This window comes from Tachysurus vachellii, chromosome 6 (assembly GCF_030014155.1).
Source record: "Tachysurus vachellii isolate PV-2020 chromosome 6, HZAU_Pvac_v1, whole genome shotgun sequence".
In the NCBI taxonomy this organism is placed as follows: Eukaryota; Metazoa; Chordata; class Actinopteri; order Siluriformes; family Bagridae; genus Tachysurus; species Tachysurus vachellii.
In genome coordinates, this window is record NC_083465.1 from 18385984 (window position 1) to 18405682 (window position 19699).

The 19699-nt window shown below is 36.7% G+C and overlaps 1 protein-coding gene across 1 annotated transcript; it reads right to left on the minus strand.

Moving 5' to 3' along the window:
* Positions 1–631: 631 nt before the first annotated feature.
* cfap43 (cilia and flagella associated protein 43) lies at positions 632–19294 on the minus strand. The gene is made up of 38 exons (XM_060871418.1): positions 19246–19294; positions 18623–18876; positions 18073–18169; positions 17194–17361; positions 16956–17106; positions 16250–16403; positions 16068–16150; positions 15821–15952; positions 13414–13530; positions 13170–13250; positions 12885–13033; positions 12678–12781; positions 12418–12579; positions 12169–12335; positions 11879–12040; positions 11664–11794; positions 11416–11545; positions 10963–11076; positions 10426–10503; positions 9478–9603; positions 9172–9276; positions 8907–9023; positions 8630–8812; positions 8269–8475; positions 7830–7919; positions 7540–7620; positions 7040–7165; positions 6683–6802; positions 6484–6591; positions 5886–5972; positions 5705–5793; positions 4601–4808; positions 4239–4351; positions 3955–4114; positions 3654–3818; positions 1173–1253; positions 929–1082; positions 632–824 (listed from the first exon to the last, which is right to left on the minus strand). Exons 1-38 carry the CDS (start codon positions 19272–19274, stop codon positions 661–663), a joined length of 4947 nt encoding a protein of 1648 aa, XP_060727401.1. The 5' UTR covers positions 19275–19294; the 3' UTR covers positions 632–660.
* Positions 19295–19699: the final 405 nt, after the last annotated feature.

Genomic DNA, 19699 nt, shown 5'->3' on the forward strand with positions numbered 1-19699 from the left:
TCATTAGGGATAGGGATAGACATATAATATTTTATATTTTAAGTTAATCTTTTTTAAATCAATTTTAAACTTTAATTGTAGATATTCATTTATTTATTTTTATCCTCATTTTTTCTTCTTAACACTATTATATATTTATTTATTTTTCTCTCTCTTCTGTTTCCATACTTCTGTAAAGCTGCTTTCAGACAATGGGAAATTGTTAAAAGTGTTATACAAATAAATTGAATTGAAAATTAATTAATTCATTCATTCATCTTCTACCGCTTATCCGAACTACCTCGGGTCACGGGGAGCCTGTGCCTATCTCAGGCGTCATCGGGCATCAAGGCAGGATACACCCTGGACGGAGTGCCAACCCATGGCAGGGCACACACTCTCTCATTCACTCACGCAATCACACACTACGGACAATTTTCCAGAGATGCCAATCAACCTACCATGCATGTCTTTGGACCGGGGGACAAATGTATCTGAAGAGAAAAACCATGGCAACGTGACAGAATTTTTTAATTCATATTTATTCATACACTTTTTCACATTGTTACAAATTTTGTTCATTTCATGTTTGAATTTTTAAGTGTCTTTCCTCATGTATATTTAAATGTGAATAAATTGTGAATAGTGTTATTTATCATTTGTTCTTTATTATTTATGTTTTTATTGAGAAAGAGAAGGAAATGTCTTCATGCGCATGCATTCCAGCTTAGTGCTCAGTATGTCTATGTCTATATCCTGTGCTTTGGCCAAGTCCACAAGCTTCTTCCTCTGCAGGATTTTTTGATAGTGTTGCTTAGCTTCACGCTCTTGATTCTCATCCATTGCTGAGACACAATATAGAATATAGTAGCACTTACATAGAAATCAAGTTTACATAGAAAGGCTTTACACATAATGGGTTTGGGTTTATAATTAATAAAAACGATACCTGTGGACTCATAGATGTTTCTTCTTTCTACAACAGTCACTTGCAAATTTGACAACTGCAGATCTAAAGCTGCAGTATTCTCTTTTTTTGCCTTGGCTTGTCTGTTCAGCTCCTTGATCAGCTTCTTACAGCCCTCAACATTCTTTGTATAAGTCTAGAAAAAAGGCCAGCAGTTGACTCATGCATGCATTCAGAACATGGATTTACTTAGATTTATTTTCATATAATAGAAAGAGTTTATTACCTCATCTTGCAATGATATTGTTTTCTCCAAAGAAGATACCTTCTTGAACATTCTGTTTTCATGGTCGGTCTCTGTTAGGTGCTTAAAATTATATGCTCAATGTCATTACATGTCTAGACATTCAGACAATTTACTAGCTGTCTTCATATATATATATATATATATATATATACATATATATATATATATATATATATATATATACATATATATATATGTGTGTGTGTGTGTGTGTGTATTAGTTTATTGACGAGTTTCAACTTCTATAGGTGGCATAGGTATACCATTACTGACTGTTGCCCACCTGTTGCTACTATACAAATTTGTTCCAGAGAGAAAATGGGTAGGGAGATGGGTAGAACTGAAATATACTTGATCTAATAGACAAACCTCTGTACTACTGATATTACCTATTTATTTAAGCTGCTGGTTATACCATAGCACTGTCAAATTCTTAATTTTGATTAAACAGGAGGTGCTGATTAATTGAAATAAATATATAAAAGGCAAATCACAGGTTTATATTATGCACTCATTCTAATAAACTATATGGCCAAAACTTTTGGATACCTGAACATAACACCCATATGTGCTTTTCTGTTGAAGCTTTTAACTAGATTTCGAGGCATGGCTGTCAGGATTTGGTCATATATCCACATCAGCCTGAACATGAACTGATATTGTGTTAGGTCAGTTCAGGTGTTCACTAGGGTTGAGGTCAGGGCCACTCAAGCTCTTCCACACCAACCTTGGCAAACCATGTATTCATGGAACTTGATTTTTGTTTTGTCTTGCTTGAACATGTTTGAAGCTCATTATTTGTCTCCAACTCTATGGCAACAGATTAAAGAAGAGATATATATCTATATATATATTGGTGCCATAGTGTATGTTGTGGTTTTTATATTGGTTATTTCACAGGAGCTAGTATAGTAGATATTAAATGCCATTGCTTTACAGGTGATCAACATACACAGGCTAGTGTAAAGAACACCAGCTTTTCTGAAATTTCTGTGGATAATGCAGAAAATCATAGTTTTGTTGGGCTTATACTAATATTTAGGTTTTATAAGGTTTATAAAAAAATTGATGAATGATGGCAAATAAATTAACAAAAAAACATAAGCATTGTTATTGTGATGAAAATATATAACAATCGAGATGTTTAACTTATAAAAGCATAAGTGTCAGCTTTATGCTTTATTCCTGTACATTTTCAGTTAGACGGTAGAATGAAAAGCTGTGGGTTTTTTGCCTTGTATTTATTTAACTTAAAGACAGAGAGAAAAGGAGTGGCTGGTGTGGGGATGATTATTAGCTGCTATAATGTAAAAGATGACAGGAACTAACTTGATTTTGGGATTTCCATAATGCTGAAAGTAAATATTAACTGAAAAAAGTATATGACTTTTTATTCATCAATTAATAAAAACTATAATTATCATTAAAAGGAGGGGTCTCTGTTGTTTGAGAAATGCTTCAGAAAACTGAGTTGGGCCAGCAAACAAAACAAAAACAAAACAAACGTCTAGCCAATGAGCAGAAAGGGGCGTGTCTTGTCAATATGGGTGGAGAGAGTGTTCAGTGCGCATGTGTGACATTAGCAGAAAGCGGTTTTAGCATTGACATGGCAGATAAAAACAAAGAAAGAAAGCGAAGAAAGGCTTACGATAAGGCAAGAAGTAGGACTAACAGAATACTAAATCAGAATATTAAATCAATCAATACACTTATTTGCGTTACTGCAAACATGCGCACACGCTCCAAGTCTACTGTTTCCATGTAATCGGCAGCAACGTTATGACCTCTGCCTCTTACATTACCTCTGCCTCGGGTTCTAGGTGTTGACCGTCTCCTTCCCTGTGAAACGGAGCTAAATCTTTCACGGTACAACACACAGTACTACAATACACATTTGTATTACCATAGTATTACTCATTGAGTTCAATTTTTGTTAAAAATATACCCTCGGTCAGCTGCCCCAACAGGTTCCGATATAATACTTGTCTGGGTTATAATTGGGTTATACAGTACTTGTCTGGTGTATGTATGGGGCGGAGCTATCAAAACAGGGGTGGGACCCATTTGGGTTAGGGGCGTGTTTGTTTTGGTGATTTCAAATGTCAACATTGGCTTTCAAACAACGGAGACCCCACCTTTAATTGCCTCACTCCTCAAATCTTATTTGATTTTGATTTGAAAGTAGGTCCACATCCTGTTATCTGACAACATCCTGCTGTGTGCTTCCTCACATATTTTCCAACCCGTAGATTCATTTCAAGTAATAGCATATTTTGTGGTTAATGGCCTGACATTAAACTTTATGAAAAATGCCTCAGGGAAGGGTGTGAGTTGTACTTTTGTATTTCACAGTTAAAAGATTTACGAATACATTACTCCAGCCGGGAAGTTTTCTATTCAGTAATGTTCACACAATACACAGTTCTGTAACATTCCATGCCCATAAGCATATCTATTTACCTCTTGGACTTCATTAGACAGATGCAGCATCTGAATGTCTCTTGCATTGTTTTTGAGATCTTCAGTCTGCATACTCATCCTCTTATGCTTCCATTCCTGCTGAATATTTCCTTTATGAAGGTCTTTGCACTCCACCATGTTGGTAATCGTCTCTTCTCCTAAAGCCTGAAAGATAAGTTCCATGTTCCACATTATTTGCAACCTGTATCATACTATGGTTCTGTTTTGATTCTCAAGAAATGAAATGGCAATATGCATAAGTAGCAAGAGAAGGGAAGTTAACTGTAGTTAGACTGATTACCCTGATGGAGTTGTTCAAGTCCTCCACAACACTGCAGTGGAGCAACCAGGAGTCTGAGTATTCTGCAGTAAAGTCTCCAGTCTCCAACTCAACATGGCCCTGTTTTAACAGGAGCTGGACCATAACGTTGCTGCTGAACCTCAACCTCTCTTCTCGTAGGCTGAAGAAAATGTTACATTTACATATATAAATACTACAGTATGTTTTGAAATGTTTGCAAAAATGTTTTACATCATGATAATGAATGACTATTAAAATATTTCCAGATAACATTCATTTCTTACAAATTAAGATGATCAACAAGGTTCTTGATTTCCATTTGTGCTTTCTCCTCCTCGTCTATTCTCTTCTGCAGAAAAGTCTGCATCTCTGCTAAAATCAATGCCTTCTTTTTCACCTGACACAAAAAGTATACAGAACATGTTGATTTGGCTTTATTTTGAGTGGGATGATTTAGATCACTGCATTCTTCCATTATTTTTAGTTCAAATTTAAATTTTCTATATTCACAGAAATCATGGAGAAGTCAAAGTGATGGCAGATTTCTAAAACTAGATGACCACTTTTTTAATAACAATTTTGTTAAGGAAGGAATTCTCAGCAAACGTGTGCACCTTAGTAGCCATCATGTAGATTATTTTTTTACCTTCTGCTCACTCTCCACTTTGGTTCTTCTGGCCAGACAGAATCTCTCCCACACGACTGGGTCCAGAACCTCTGGCATGTTCTGTGGTGAATCTAACTCCTCCATGGCCTTTACCATCTTAGAAGGTCCTTCTGTTGCTGCTTGACTCAACACATGAGAGTCCTTTAACAATTCTGTCTTGTCTGACTGTGTCCTGATAATCTGAATCCTGAGAAGGAACATCTTGTTCTGTCACTCTTGTCTCATTTAACCAAATGGTAGTCAGGACTAAATGACTCTATAGTCACATCTGAAGCAATATCATTCTACATTCTGAAGCAATATCATTCTACATTCTGTGCCACTATGAGTGGCAGCCAGAGGTGGGAGTAAGTCACACATGTGCAAGTCACAAGTAAGTCTCAAGTCATGAATGTCAAGTCAAAGTCAAGTCGAGTCCTTTTTTTAATATTCGTCAAGCAAGTCTCAAGTCTCAAATTTGCGACTTAAGTCTGACTCGAGTCAAGTCGAGTCCCCCATCTCTGAGTTATTTAACTCAAGTTCGAGTCAAGTCTCAAGTCATGAATGTCAAGTCAAAGTCAAGTCGAGTCTTTTTTTAATATTTGTCTAGCAAGTCTCAAGTCTCAAATTTGCGACTTAAGTCAAATGACTCGAATCCCCCATCTCTGGTGGGAGTCTGCCAATGTTACTTTTAATTAGGACATTTATTTAATGCATGAATTTATTTTGCATGAATCTTGCATAGCTAATCATCTTCTTGTTCTATACGTACTCAGGTTTGGGTTATACATGATGTCAGTGGGGAAAATTACTTCATCATTGTGAGAACACATTGTGTTTTTTCCCTAATCTTTTTCCCAATAGATGAGTCATATCCAATGTGTCCATGATAGATAGATAGATAGATAGATAGATAGATAGATAGATAGATAGATAGATAGATAGATAGATAGATAGATAGATAGATAGATAGATAGATAGATAGATAGATAGATAGATAGATAGATAGATAGATGACAGTTATTTGTATTGTATAGAGTAAATGGTTAAAAAGCTTAAATGCGTATTTTTTGCCTGTAGAAGGATCTCAATTTTTGAAATTACCTGGGTCTGCGCTTGTAAAGCTTGTACAGTTGGTCAACAATGTGTCCAGGGACTTCAAAAAACTCTTTGCGAAATCCACTGTCAAGAAGCTGTCAAAAGGACAAAAGATGTCAGACGCTGTCTGATATTACAGTGATGAATCATAATACTATGGTAAGCATAGAGGTAGTGATGTTCTTACTTTATCTTCTGCTACTGCGTCCTCATATGTCTCCCGAAAGGCCTCTACATCCTCTCTGAGATCATTCAAAGTTTCCACAATTTGATTCTGCCAAAAGAAAAGTGAGTCATACATGAAAGCATTTTACTCATTTTCTACCGCTTATCTGAACTACCTCGGGTCACGGGGAGCCTGTGCCTATCTCAGGCATCATCATGCATCAAAGCAGGATACACCCTGGACGGAGGTACAGACACACTCATTCACTCACGCACTCATACACTACGGACAATTTTCCAGAGATGCCAATCAACCTACCATGCATGTCTTTGGACCGGGGGAGGAAACCGGAGTACCCGGAGGAAACCCCCGAGGCATGGGGAGAACATGCAAACTCCACACACACAAGGCGGAGGCGGAAACTGAACCCCCCAACCCTGGAGGTGTGAGGCGAACGTGCTAACCACTAAGCCACCACCCCCATGAAAAAATCATAGCCAATATAATTAACATGCCAAACAAGTATCTTCATGCACACTTCTCACTCTTTTGTTCACGGCACACTACACCCAAATGAGCTGGACAGCTGACAACAGAAATGGAACCAAACAAACTGTACCTTAACAGTTTGTGCCTTCTCCAATCTGGAAATCAGCTCTTCCTCCATGTCCAGCATCTCTTCCTCAATTATTATGGAATGGAACAGACTGGTTATCTTTAGTTCTTCCTGAGGTACAAAAGTTATTATCCATAACATAGTAGTGTAGGTTTATGTATCATGCCTTTGAGGTAATTACTTCTTCCCTAAATGTACTTGCCTGGTATACGGACATTTCTGATTTCACTTTCCTTTCAAACAGCTTACTCAAGATTTCATCAAAGGCATGGGTGCCATCATTAATGGATGCCTGCAGTTTCTTCATTTCTGCCTCCAAGGTCTGGAGCCAAGAGTGACAAATGTTCAAATATAATAACGTCCCTATATACTATTAAAACTTAAAACGTTAATCTGCTATGGATAGTATAATTTCACAGTGCATATGACAGTGCTGCATTTGATCATGTGTCTAGTAATGAAATTGTTATAGAGCTTACCTAATTCAAATAATACTTAATACACAGGAACATAATTATATATTTGCTATGAGACTAATTTAATAGATAATAAATCACACCTTTCTATATTTCTCCTTTTCTTCACTGAGCTCCTTCAATTTTCTTTGATGCTCTTTGTAATTTCTTCTTTCCTCCTCTGTCCACTGGAGCTCAGGCTTAAGTACGTACTCTGGTGGTGACACTTCCTGTAAATCAAATAAGTGAAGTGACATACGGCTAGGTATGGTGACCCATACTCAGAATTCGTTCTCTGCATTTAACCCATCCAAAGTGCACACACACAGCAGTGAACACACACACGCACTGTGAACACACACCCAGAGCAGTGGGCATTTATGCTGCGGCACAGTCTTGGGTTTGAGTCTCGGGCCGGCCACGACTGAGGTACCCTTGAGCAAGGGTACCTCAGTCGTGGCCGGCCCGAGACTCAAACCCGCAACCTTAGGGTTAGGTTTCAAACTCTCTAACCATTAGGCCACGACTTCCCCCGTGGCTAAATAAATGCCTAATATATTTACTTTCTTAATGCTTTATGTTAAATCACATTTGGCCACTATACCATTGTCAGGATGTCCTCCTTTTTGACCTCAAGAACTCCATCCATCATATTATCCAATGCTCGTTCTCTGATATTGTCCCCCTATCCAGTAAATAGAGAGACACTAAAGATCATTTTTGTAAGAGATCATTTTAAAGATTAATGACACATAATTTCCATATTATCCCAATCATGTTTTGTGGCAATTTAACTGACAATAAAATGCAGAACATTCATTTTTAACTCACTATTAGAAATCTAAAAATATAGGAAATGAGTAGAAACTTGGCATAACAGTTACTTTTTTATACCTTTTCCTGAAGCTGCCTCTGCTCCTCTTCATTTCTCTGCTCCTCCTCCTTCTGCCTCTGCTCAGGTGTCAGGCACTTCTCAACCTTGATCTAGAAACATACACAGAATCTCAGGCACTGATTCAACTGTCCAGAGACGTAAAACAAGATTCAAATAACAGCCATCTCAACACTAGCAATAAACCTTTGATTTTCAGATTTAATTTTCTCTCTGCACATTTCTCAAACAAACCACTGAGCTAAACCGACATGTAATAAATGCTTGTCTTGACCTGTTTCCTGAAACAGTAGTATCCACTGCTAAAGCCAGATTTTAAATTTCGTTGTGGGAGCAATAAATTATGCAAAATAGGCATGAATACTAGGAACCACAGGACATAGGGTTAAATTCAGTTTTAAACTGTGCAGAGCAGGTTCAGGGTAAGAGCCATGTTCTTACCTCAGAGTCAGAGACAGTAAGAATTCTCTCTGGTCTCTCATTGTCGGACAATATGGGCTCCCAGAGGGTCTTCTGCAGGTCCAGCTTACTCACAATCTCTGCAATGTGCTTGTTTTTGTCTCTTATGCGGCTGATCTCTTGCTCCTTCTGCTTGTAAACAGCCTCAAACTCTGTGTTAAAAGCTGTTTTCACTTTGTAAATAACATCCTAGAATTAAAATAATTCAAATATACAGTAATTTGATATACAATGTGTAGATTTTAGTTTTTCAAATTTTACATTTAAAATATTCTTTGTTTTTAGCATTTTGTTTCTTTATAATTACTTATAGTTAAAAGTCAAAATACAATGAGGACATCACCTGTATCAGGATGATCTGGTTAATCTTTTGGTCTTTTGTACACAGGCTGAATTGGCTGTATAAGTAAGGGTTAGAACCTCCATACTGAGTGCTCAAACTACTTGTTAAAGCTGACATCGCTACCTCATACCCTTTATCCTCCTTGACTTCCTCTTTCTCCAATGGTGCTGTGCTGTTCTCTTGCTGAAAGAATGACAGAAGACATGTATGATGAAACGTTTGCATTTTACTCTCTTCAGCCTTTAGAAACTGCATATTAATGTTGTCGTATACATACAACCGTGTCAGCCTTTTCCATCTTACGAATGGCCTCTACCCTGTTAAGCTCTTCTACCTCCATTGCAGTGTGGTGCTTCATGGGAAAGTTATCCACTTCACAACCTGAGTGGAAGGCCTGAGGGGGTCAAATATTAATAAGAGCATCTACAGAAATTATATGCACTTAATAAAATAATCAGAATAGATTAAAATATCAAACCCATGTAATTTTTTTAGACTTTCTGTGTAAAAAGTTGTAAATAAAAGACTCAAAGCCATTTTACCTTAATAGACTTCCTTTTCATGCTCATGGAGTCCCAGTACTTTTTCTTCAGAACGTCTTGCAGATAACGTTTTTCCAGGTTCTCCAGCTCAATCTCCTTTTTCACCTTATATACAACAAAGTGATTGCTTATTCCAGTACAAAAAAATTCTATTAATATGTTTTATTAGAAATGTCCTTAATAGTATAATAGTAAATATCCATAATAGTAGAAATTGAGCACTGCCAAAGTGAGAGGTTTGTAGGTATTTAGGTTTAAAATGGCCTTTCACTTTAAACAAATAAAATAAAGCTATACTTCCTTTACCTTGGCGGCCTCCTGCTCTCCTACCACTTGGAGACTCTGTTGCTCATCCACATCCAGGTTAAACTCCAGCTGCTCCAGCTTCTCCATTTCTGGCAGCTTCTCATTCTCCTCCATTATAGCCTGGAACTGGCAGCAAGGAAACGAGTTATGAGTTGTTCTTATCCACATTAAATATTAAATATTACTCATATGACAGCGCAGCACCAAACTCTCAGGAAAAAATGTTTTTTATATGAATCATCATAAATGATTCAGTATCTACCACAAAACTATTAGGATTGGTGTGTTTTTATAAAGGTCAGGAATATTAGTGAAACAGATGACTTCATGAACAGTGCAATACAGCTGGTTGAATCTGTGTGAAAATGCAAGATAAATGACACTATCCTTTACACTCATTTACAAATAATTCAGAACAGTTAATTATAGTCCTCTATGGAATTTAATTTAAGTCAGTTTTGTTTGCTCACAACCATACTGATGAGATATTCATAGAATTTCCCTCAAATAGCAATGGAAGTGTCTCTCAATTCATTCATTCATTCATCTTCTACCGCTTATCCGAACTACCTCGGGTCACGGGGAGCCTGTGCCTATCTCAGGCGTCATCAGGCATCAAGACAGGATTCACCCTGGACGGAGTGCCAACCCATCGCAGGGCACACACACTCTCATTCACTCACGCAATCACACACTAGGGACAATTTTCCAGAGATGCCAATCAACCTACCATGCATGTCTTTGGACAGGGGGAGGAAACCGGAGTACCCGGAGGAAACCCCCGAGGCACGGGGAGAACATGCAAACTCCACACACAAGGTGGAGGCGGGAATCGAACCCCGACCCTGGAGGTGTGAGGCGAACGTGCTAACCACTAAGCCACCGTGCCCCCCGTGTCTCTCAATTATGTTAGAAAATTACAGAATTTTGCTGTTTGCTGTTTCTTACTTTCTCTTGAAGTTCTTCTACACTCTTCTTAAGACTCCTCATGGTCTCAGCATACTGCTGGCACTCCTCTTTGAGAACCTGTAAAGACATCAGACTTCTAGATATTCTGTTGAAGGGCAAGTGGGTGATTGCGATGTCACACAGATACACAGTTTGCTTAAGATTTGTGTTAGGTAGTGCAAATATACAAGACATTTTAAATATTCTATGAATTTATCTCGATTGAATTTAACGAGTTTAACACAATGTTAAACTGATGGCAGATTTTCGATCTGGGCCAAAACTGTATGGAACAGGGTACACTTTTATAAATTATGGGTAGTCCTAAACCTAAAACCCATAATAAAATGTCAGTTCCTTAAAAATTATGAAAGCACAAATACAATGTAATTATCTCCATTTGTCACCATAATTCCAAGCTGCTTTAATGTGACATTAAAATCACAACATTCTGCACTGATCTTAAAATCCTATTTTGTTTTTCTGTTAGATATGTACTTTATAAAATGCATTGAATGACAGCTTTAGAACACTTACTGTATTTAGTTTATTATCCAACCATGTGAAATTGCATGGAGTTGCAGAAGGCAGACTCTTATAACCTTCATTCTTGTCTGTTATATCATTTGTTCCTTGGCTCCCATTACTGACCTTAAATAACAATAAAAAATATGAATTTTTAGGATCATTGTCATATTCTTGCAAATACATGCATCTCTGAACAGCTTTAAAATGTCTTTGTAACATAAAAAATGTATTACGTATGTAGCTGATTCTGCACTGAAATGGAATTTAAAAAATCTTTGACTTTTAGCTTTTAACTCCCATGCCAGCCTACTACTGTAATATTTTCCCTTTAGACATCTGCACAGCAAAATTTTATGTTTGCAAAAAGCCTAATGAAAAGTAATGTGAACACAACAAAGCAGTAATATATCATGTAATACAATGTAATATATAGTCATGAAATACAACACAGCATTTCTGTACCTCTGCTGGTGCCTCTGATGGCGGTTCCCAGTCAACCATGTCACTGAGGATGGGATTCTCTTTGGACAATTTATCTTCAAAGTTAACCATCATATACTTGCTGTCCTGGGTATGTCCAGCCATTTTTAAACTGTTAAAATGTGAATTTCCACACCTTAGGTACAATGGTTTCAAAATTTTCATCCCCCAGAAAATAAATAGAGGTTTACAAAATAGATACAATTCTATCTAATAGCAAAAATTTCTACCTGAGCCTGCTGCAGACCAGAGACCCATCTCGGTGGCCTGTAGTGATAAGAGTCTGACTGCCAGGGGTGAAAGACACAGACCGAACTCCTCCCAACCACCAAGAGTGGCACTGCTTTTGCACATAAGTATCCTGAATGAAATAGTACAAAATGTAAGAAGACTGCACTCCTAAATGTGTGTAAAGTCTGCCAAAATGTTCCAACCATGATATTACCAGAGTGGCAATGTCATAGATGCGAATCAGCCCATCTCTGCCAAAAGACGCCAGCCAGCTCTGATTAAGTGAGAGAGACAGCAATGCAGGGCCAATAGGATGACCCTCTACCTCCTTTTCTGGAGTCAATCTAACTACTTTCTGGTTGCTAGACACCACGCACTGTAAATCAAATGAGAAATACTCAATAAATGTTAGAAAAATAACATGTCTTCAGTGTGGCCCTTATTACAGTATGTCCTAATAGTCCTTATTTCTCGCTTAATAAAACTTCACAGCACTGCACATACCACTGGTAGATGAAATCTCTGTAGAACTTTCTTTTTGTGACAATAACCAAAGATTGTTTTGGTACCCAGAACACATGACGAAAGAGAGTGCGGGATCTCATACATGCAGGTTTGAGAGATAACTTGCTCTCGTAGGTGGCCTCGAGCATCTACACAGTTTGCTGTATCTAAGAACAGGATGTCATTCAGTAACACTGATTTGAAAACTATTATTCTTTCCTTACTTGTGTTGTTTTCAGTAAAATGTACCTGAGATCTGCTGTATAGACAATGACAGAAACATAATCAGATTCCCTTCCTTAAGTTCCTTATCTGTCCTGTTCTTCTCACTGTTAGAGAGCACCAGCACATCTACCGTCTTGCTCTCTACCTGGTACTGGGTTGACAGACTAACTGTGTCACCCATAGCATCTGACAAGAATGAGAAAATGTAAATAAAATGTGTCAGAAATAGACTTACGATTACAAAAAGCTTTATAAAGGAGCTTAAAATTACGGCTTTAACGTACCGATGTATCCAATAATCTTAAATGCTTTAGATGGTCTTGCATCTAGAAAGAATATATGTGAATCAAATGCTCCTGTAATCAAGAAATTGGCTCCTTGGTCGAAACTGTTAAAGAAGAAAAAAAATTTACTACACAATAATAATTTTATAAATAATTCAATTAAAATCAACAGTCCGTTAAAAGTTTAGACATAATGACAACACTTACACTAAATGCTCTACTGGCACATGGTACAGATGGACATTGTGAACCAGTCGAGGTCTCTGTGATCTTGTCAGGTCCACAAACAGGACATGGCCTGTCACTGCTCCTACAGCAACGTACTGTGCTATTGGGCAACATGCCAAGCATGTCACCTGTATTCACAATACAAGATTTATAACATAGTCACATACAGGATTCTTACTGTCCCCGTGTCACTAATAAGAACATCATAGGTGTATTGTTAGGTAGAGGGGGAAAAAAAACAAAGTATGTTGGAATGTTGCTAACTTTTGTCTGAAGCGAGATGGAGGCAATGCAATCTCCATCTTCCAGTGACCACAGCTGCAGCTGTCCAGACTCTCTGATTGACTACACACACAAACACACACACAAACACATGTACTCGCACATTACATTAAAATTGCATGAACATAGAAATCTTAAATTTAAAATGTAATCATTACAAATATTTTAAAAAGTCCTAGTTAGTACTAAAATAGTGAGTGCGAATAAATATTTGGTATCATTTTACCACACAAATGTTCATTTCAGTATATTGTGGAGCAGCAGCGATAAAGTCTCCACACAACACATCCAGAACTTTGTCAACTTCATTATTGAATCCTGGATTGTACTTGTAAATGCGTCCCTAGAAAACACCAAGATTTACAAGGTAATGTTTATATGTTAATGTTTATACTGAAAACAGCACATCACCTCTGGTTGTTTCCTATAACAGCAAACAACCAGAGGTGATGTGCTGTTTTCAGTTTGATCTTACCATCCTAAATTTGATCACCACAAAGGAAGAGGTTGCCACAAAGTGTTTAAATCCTTTTAAAAATCCTTTATAAAACTATTTTCAAGTTATGATGTACTTAATGATGTAAGAACAATTTATTATTTGTTTAAAGTTCTGTAACAATGCCACCTACAATTCCCCCCCTCAGGTCAATAGAATACACCATGCTGGAATATTGAAGCATTTCTGGGTGAAGCACCGGCAGTTTTATAAACATCACTTGATTGGAAGTTCAGGGTTAAAGCCCCAGCAGTGCCACTATTGGGTCCTTAACCCTCACTGCTCCAGGGGTTCTGTATCAGGGGTTCTGCTCTCTGACCCCAAGTCATTGGGATATGTGAAGAGCCAATACCATTGTCTTTTGTGTACTGACCTTTGCTTGTTTATCTAAAAACTTAAAAACCCAATATAGTTATTTTTTTATATTGGGCCTGCAGTGTTGTAATGTAACAGAGTACAAATACTTCGTTACTGTACTTAAGTAGAAATTTCACGTATCTGTACTTTACTTCGCTATTTAAATTTGTCAACTTTCACTTTTACTCCACTACATTTCCTAGATAAAATGTATACTTTTACTCCGATATATTTCCACTAAGCATCTTCGTTACTCGTTACTACAAAATAAAATCAGAAGAAGTGTGTGCGACTGCAATAAGGGAGGTTTGGCGAATCACTCTCCTAGATTGCATTACGCTCCGCACGCTCTATTTCAGCGTAATGTTGCCAAAGGAGGAGGAAGCACAACTGAAACCGCCATGGAAGCACCTACTGGAGGACCTCCTGTTATCGTAGACGACCACCCCGACGATAGTTGTGAACTCGTTGAACAGGGTGAAGAAGATAATGTTATACACCAGTGGCCATATTTGCAAGACATGTTTCTGTACATTGGAATGAAAGATTCTTCCTACTGGATGAAGTGCCTCTTATGCCTACCGAAAATCACTGAAATTTTACTTTTTACTTTTACTTCAAATACTTAAGTACATTAAATATCAGAAAATTACTTTTGATACTTAAGTACAGTATATATCAGATACTTTAAGACTTTTATTTGAGTAATATTCTAAAAGGTAACCTTCACTTCTACCAAAGTCTTTTTCTAGTACAATACTTGTACTTTTACTCAAGTATTGCTTTCTAGTACTTGTACTAGTACTTCTAGTATACAACACTGATTGCCTGTTTTTGCCTGCCTTACTGGATTTGTTTGTTGTCTTTTTGTGCATATGGAATTTAATTCTTCCTCCTTTGTAAATCCCTCTCACATTTAATGTTGTGGATCATCTACAAAACAAGTTACAACTTATATTACAACAGCTGTTCCTTCAACAGCCTTATTCCTTTTTATTAAATTTAATAAATCCATACAAATGCAGATTGTTGTTCTATTAAGAGAGCAGAAAGTCCTGTGTTCTGAAGATTTTCCCATGCCTTACAATATAAACAAAAAATACTATTACAAAGTGCGGACATTTAAATGTTAAATAAATAAATCCTTACAGAGGCTTTACAAAAGCAGTGATTAGACATAATCTTTGTCAGAGCATGGTTTTAATCTCTTTATTATTAGTCTTAGATTGCAACTTAATAATCAAAATTTGGCGATAATTTACCACAGGGGCAGTGATAGCTAAGTGATCGTGATCCAAATCCATCACTGCCACAGTGCTACTGCTAGGTCCTTGAGCAAGGCCCTTAACCATATCTGCTTAGTTGTATAAATGAGATAAATGTAGGTTGTTGGATAAGAGCATCTGCTAAATGCTGTAAATATAATTTTGTGTAACACAGATTTGAGAGCTGTTCTAGCTGCAAGTACAATGCATATGTTTATATTATATTAATGTTATTTATATATTTTATCTTTTGTATAGTGACTCATTCAATGCAACTTTGTATTGTGGTGGTTCTACATAAAAAAATATGCAATTCTTGACATAATGAAGTTTTATGCAGGTTTATTTCCAATGTCAAGCCTTATGTAACAGTCAAATAACAGGATGGAGGGCTTTGCAGTTTTTCCAATGAATGTTTTATTATAACAGCACTTCTATTGTTTTATTCCCCATAAATCCAAAGTCTGCCAAAAACAATAGAACAAATTTTGTGAATAAAAACCCATGTTACTTACAGTGGTTGAAGACAGCAGCAATGTTTCATAGTCAGGTGAAAAGCACAAACTTGAGATTGGTTCCAATAAAGTCAAAGTTTCCACCACTTCTACTTTGTTCTCTTTAATCCTGAGCATTTGCAAAACACCATCCTGTGATAAATATAATAAAAAATAGATTGTCCAGAGCACATGATGACTAATGCCACACTTTGTCACACTTGTATAATCTGAATTATAATCTGAATCTTAAATGAGATGCTCATACAGGTCCTGTAGCAAACACTTCTTTACTGTGAAGTGCCATGCTCTGAAAACTGCCTTCCTGAGTCCCTGAGCTCTCAATGTAATCTGCAAGATATGATTAAAACATTTTCCAGACTTTCCCAGGACCGCAAGGATATAAAAATCATTTAACAGTTTTACTAACCAATAGCAGTGGCTCTTTACCTGTGGGGCTTTGCTTAGTATGAGGATTGTAAAGTATAGAGACAAGGAGACTTTCAGTGTTTACTAGCAGCAGAAAACCTTCTTTAGTCCCAACATAGAGATCTGAGGAAACTGACCAGCAGATGGCACATGGACTAAGTCGAGGCTTCACTCCCTACAGATGATGTTAATGGGAGAAAAAGTGTCAAAGTGTAAAAAATCCAAAAAAAATTAAAAAATTACTTTACATGAATAAACTTTAACTTGCAGACTAAACATTTATAGACAGAGAAAATATTCTGTCATTTGTGAATCTGTATGAAGACATTTTGAATTGTACTGCTTGGAAACAATTGAAGTAAAACCCAAAACTTTCTGAGCTTTAATACAGGTTAGTAACCACTTGTACCTCTACTTAGAACTTCAGCTATGATTGAGAAGATTGTAACACATAAAAAAACATCCAGTAATTACATTACTTTCATTTTATTGTGCTTGGATTATCTTTCTATTTTTGTTTTATTATTATTATTATTATTATTATTATTATTATTATTATTATTATAACTACTACTACTACACCACTGTTATTAAACTACTTTTACCTGAATAAAGTTAATTACCTTTCTCGTAATTAACGTAACTAATCTGAAAAGAAAAAATCTAAATGCACAAAAATGAAATAGTTTTCAGTACATTAAAGTAGTTTAAGTAGTTAGTTCAGTACCAAAATTTTATCTGCTCTTTCACCGATCAGCCCTGCAATCACTGATGTGGGCATCTGAGGGCCAGAGTATGTCAGCTCCGCGGTGTAGATGTAAGAATTGTCATCCTTTTTCTTAATTACAGAGCCATCAATGGATGACAGATCAATAACACTGCCAAACAAATTCAAAAGCATCACCATTGAAGTCAAAATACAAGTCAAATAAGAGTGACATCTGCTGGACAGAGACCATATGTACCTAGGGTTCATAATATGGACTTCGTTGCATCTCTCAATATTCCACACTGTTAGAGACTTTGGATTCACAGTACAGATTTGCTGCCAGCTCACTGGATTAAAAAGCAGGGTTGTGACATCCTCTTCAGCCAGTCGGTTGCTGCAAATTGAATGCCCTCTTTCCAAGTTCCTTTTGAAATATGTGAAAACTTATTAACCAATTTTAATCAGACTTGAACCAAAACAACAAAGTTTGTTTCTTATTCATGAAACAAGACATACACTATATGGCCAAATGTTTGTGGACACCTGACCATTACGCACATATGTAGTTCTCCACCACACTGTTGCCACAAACAACTTTGGAAACACACAACATTCACTGGAAAGGGCACAAACCTTTTCTAGCATGAAAATGCTCCTGTAGACCATAGACATGGTTTGCCAAGGTTGGAACACCTTAAACACCTTTGGAATAAGCTGGAACAATGGCTTAGCCTAGGCCTTATTGCCCAATATCAGTGTCTGATCCCACTAATATATCTGTGAGTGAACGGGCAAATCCTCAAAGCCATGCTCCAAAATCCAATGGGAAACGTCCCCAGAAAGGTGGAGGTTATTATAACTCCAAAGGGGCAATTAAATCTGGAATGGTATGTTCAAAATTCATATATGGGTGTCATGTGTCCACAAATTTTCTGCTATATAGTGTACAAGTTACTCTGGCCAAAGAGCATACACGAATTTATGTCCACAGTCTAAATCGTTAGACTAAATAACAGACAAGGCAAAAGACAGGGAATAAATGTTAAATAACACTGTCTCACAATATATAAAGGTAGTTAGATAGCACATAGTCAAGCACATAGACCTGCACATGGACCAGCACTAATACTCATACCATACTGTGATGGTGTATTCAGGTAAAGATGAGCAGCTGGCTAAATACTGTGCATTGTCACTCAGTGCAAGGGCTGTGTAAGACAGTTTAGCTTCGCCTGGAAAATAAAAGCAAAACATTTCAACCATGATGAACAAAGTTAGCAAAGTATAATACTTTAAATATTATAAACATTTGAAGATATGGAATCTTCCAAAATAAGTTTTTTTTTTTAATTGAATGATTGAACGGAATATTAACTGTCTTTTTAAATGTAATTTGATTTTAAAAAGTAAATTAAATACTGCGACCAGGCTATTCCAGGTTGATCACTGCATGCTGCACACTGGTTGGGAGCTAATGTTTTATACATCAAATATATTATTAGAATATAAATTTGTTGATGTTTTAACTAATGATAATTTATAACCCAAATATTTTAACTTTTTCAGCTGTGTTCTCTGTAGTACTGTTAAATAGAGGCTTGCTTTTGTGAAGATGCCTCAGCAGTTCTAATAGAGTCTCTGATGCCTCATCTGGATTAAAATGATGAAATGTCACAAAAGCTTACCTTTAAGATCACATTTTACTTTAAGCTCAGGGTATCTGTACACAAAAATGGATGGAAAACGTTTTTGCTCAGAAAAAGCAAGAGTTCTGTAAAGTCCATTTGCTGTGAAGACCCCAATGCCATGACCAGGGCTCTGAAGCACTTTTCTTGTTTTTGTCTCCACATTGAGGAAGACAATGTAATTTCCACAAACGTAACAGGCTGTTTTTTCATCCAAAAATGCAACCTTGCTGCTGGTGAACCCCTGCACCCACCTTGTGGGACAAAAGCTAAATGAATGACTGGCACACAAGCAGATCAAATACCATGAATAATGTTGAGTAAAACAAACAATGTGCAATAATATTTAATGGCTAGGTTATTTCTTTATTTTCCTATTTCTGATTTCTTATATCGCTTCCACCAGTTATTCTTTTTCACTTTCTGTTTTTCTCACACTAATCCATTTTCTCTTTTCCTCCAATTTCTCTCATTATTTCTTTTTTACGGGTAATTTCTCTAGTTTATTTCTTTCATCATACAATTGAGGTAGTTTTTCTATCTTTCTTTCTTTCTTTCTTTCAGCACAGCATCCAACTAATAAAGTAAAAAAAAAAAAGAGGGCGAGTTTTTCAGCTACTAACCTCACTTCCAAACTCCCTGAATTATCCATTGCAGCTCGTGCTTAGTGCGTTAGTTCTGGTTAAGTGTTTTATTTTCCATGGAAACCATTATCATAAACATTGGAATCAGGTGGTAGAGTTGTACGTTTCCCATTGGCTGCTGGTCCGGAAAAATATACAGCACACAATTAATCGAATTTATTTGCAAACTTGTATTCGAAATAAGGATGAGTTGTTGTTTGTGGCTGTCTTTGACATCTTGCGGATGTTAAATCGTATCTCTAAACCTTTAAAATGTGTTGTTCATTATTGCATTAAACATGTGTTATTATTTTTTTATTTTATTTCTTTTTTATTTTATTTTTTAGACAAATCCCAGTGTGTTACAAGCAGTATAACACATTTCTGAACAGTGACCATTTTTGTCTGTGTAAAACAAAATAAGTGACAAATAACCAAGTGGCTTTTTGGCATA

Bases quoted from the DNA above. Each gene is read 5' to 3' on its own strand.
- cfap43 (XM_060871418.1), bottom strand. From the start codon at position 19,274: ATGGATAATTCAGGGAGTTTGGAAGTGAG. The intron at 5,794-5,885 runs GTAAGAACATCA...TCCTTTTGACAG, and splicing joins ACGCAGTAGCAGAAGATAAA to CTTCTTGACAGTGGATTTCG. The intron at 4,352-4,600 runs GTAAAAAAATAA...TTTTTGTGTCAG, and splicing joins AAGTGGAGAGTGAGCAGAAG to GTGAAAAAGAAGGCATTGAT.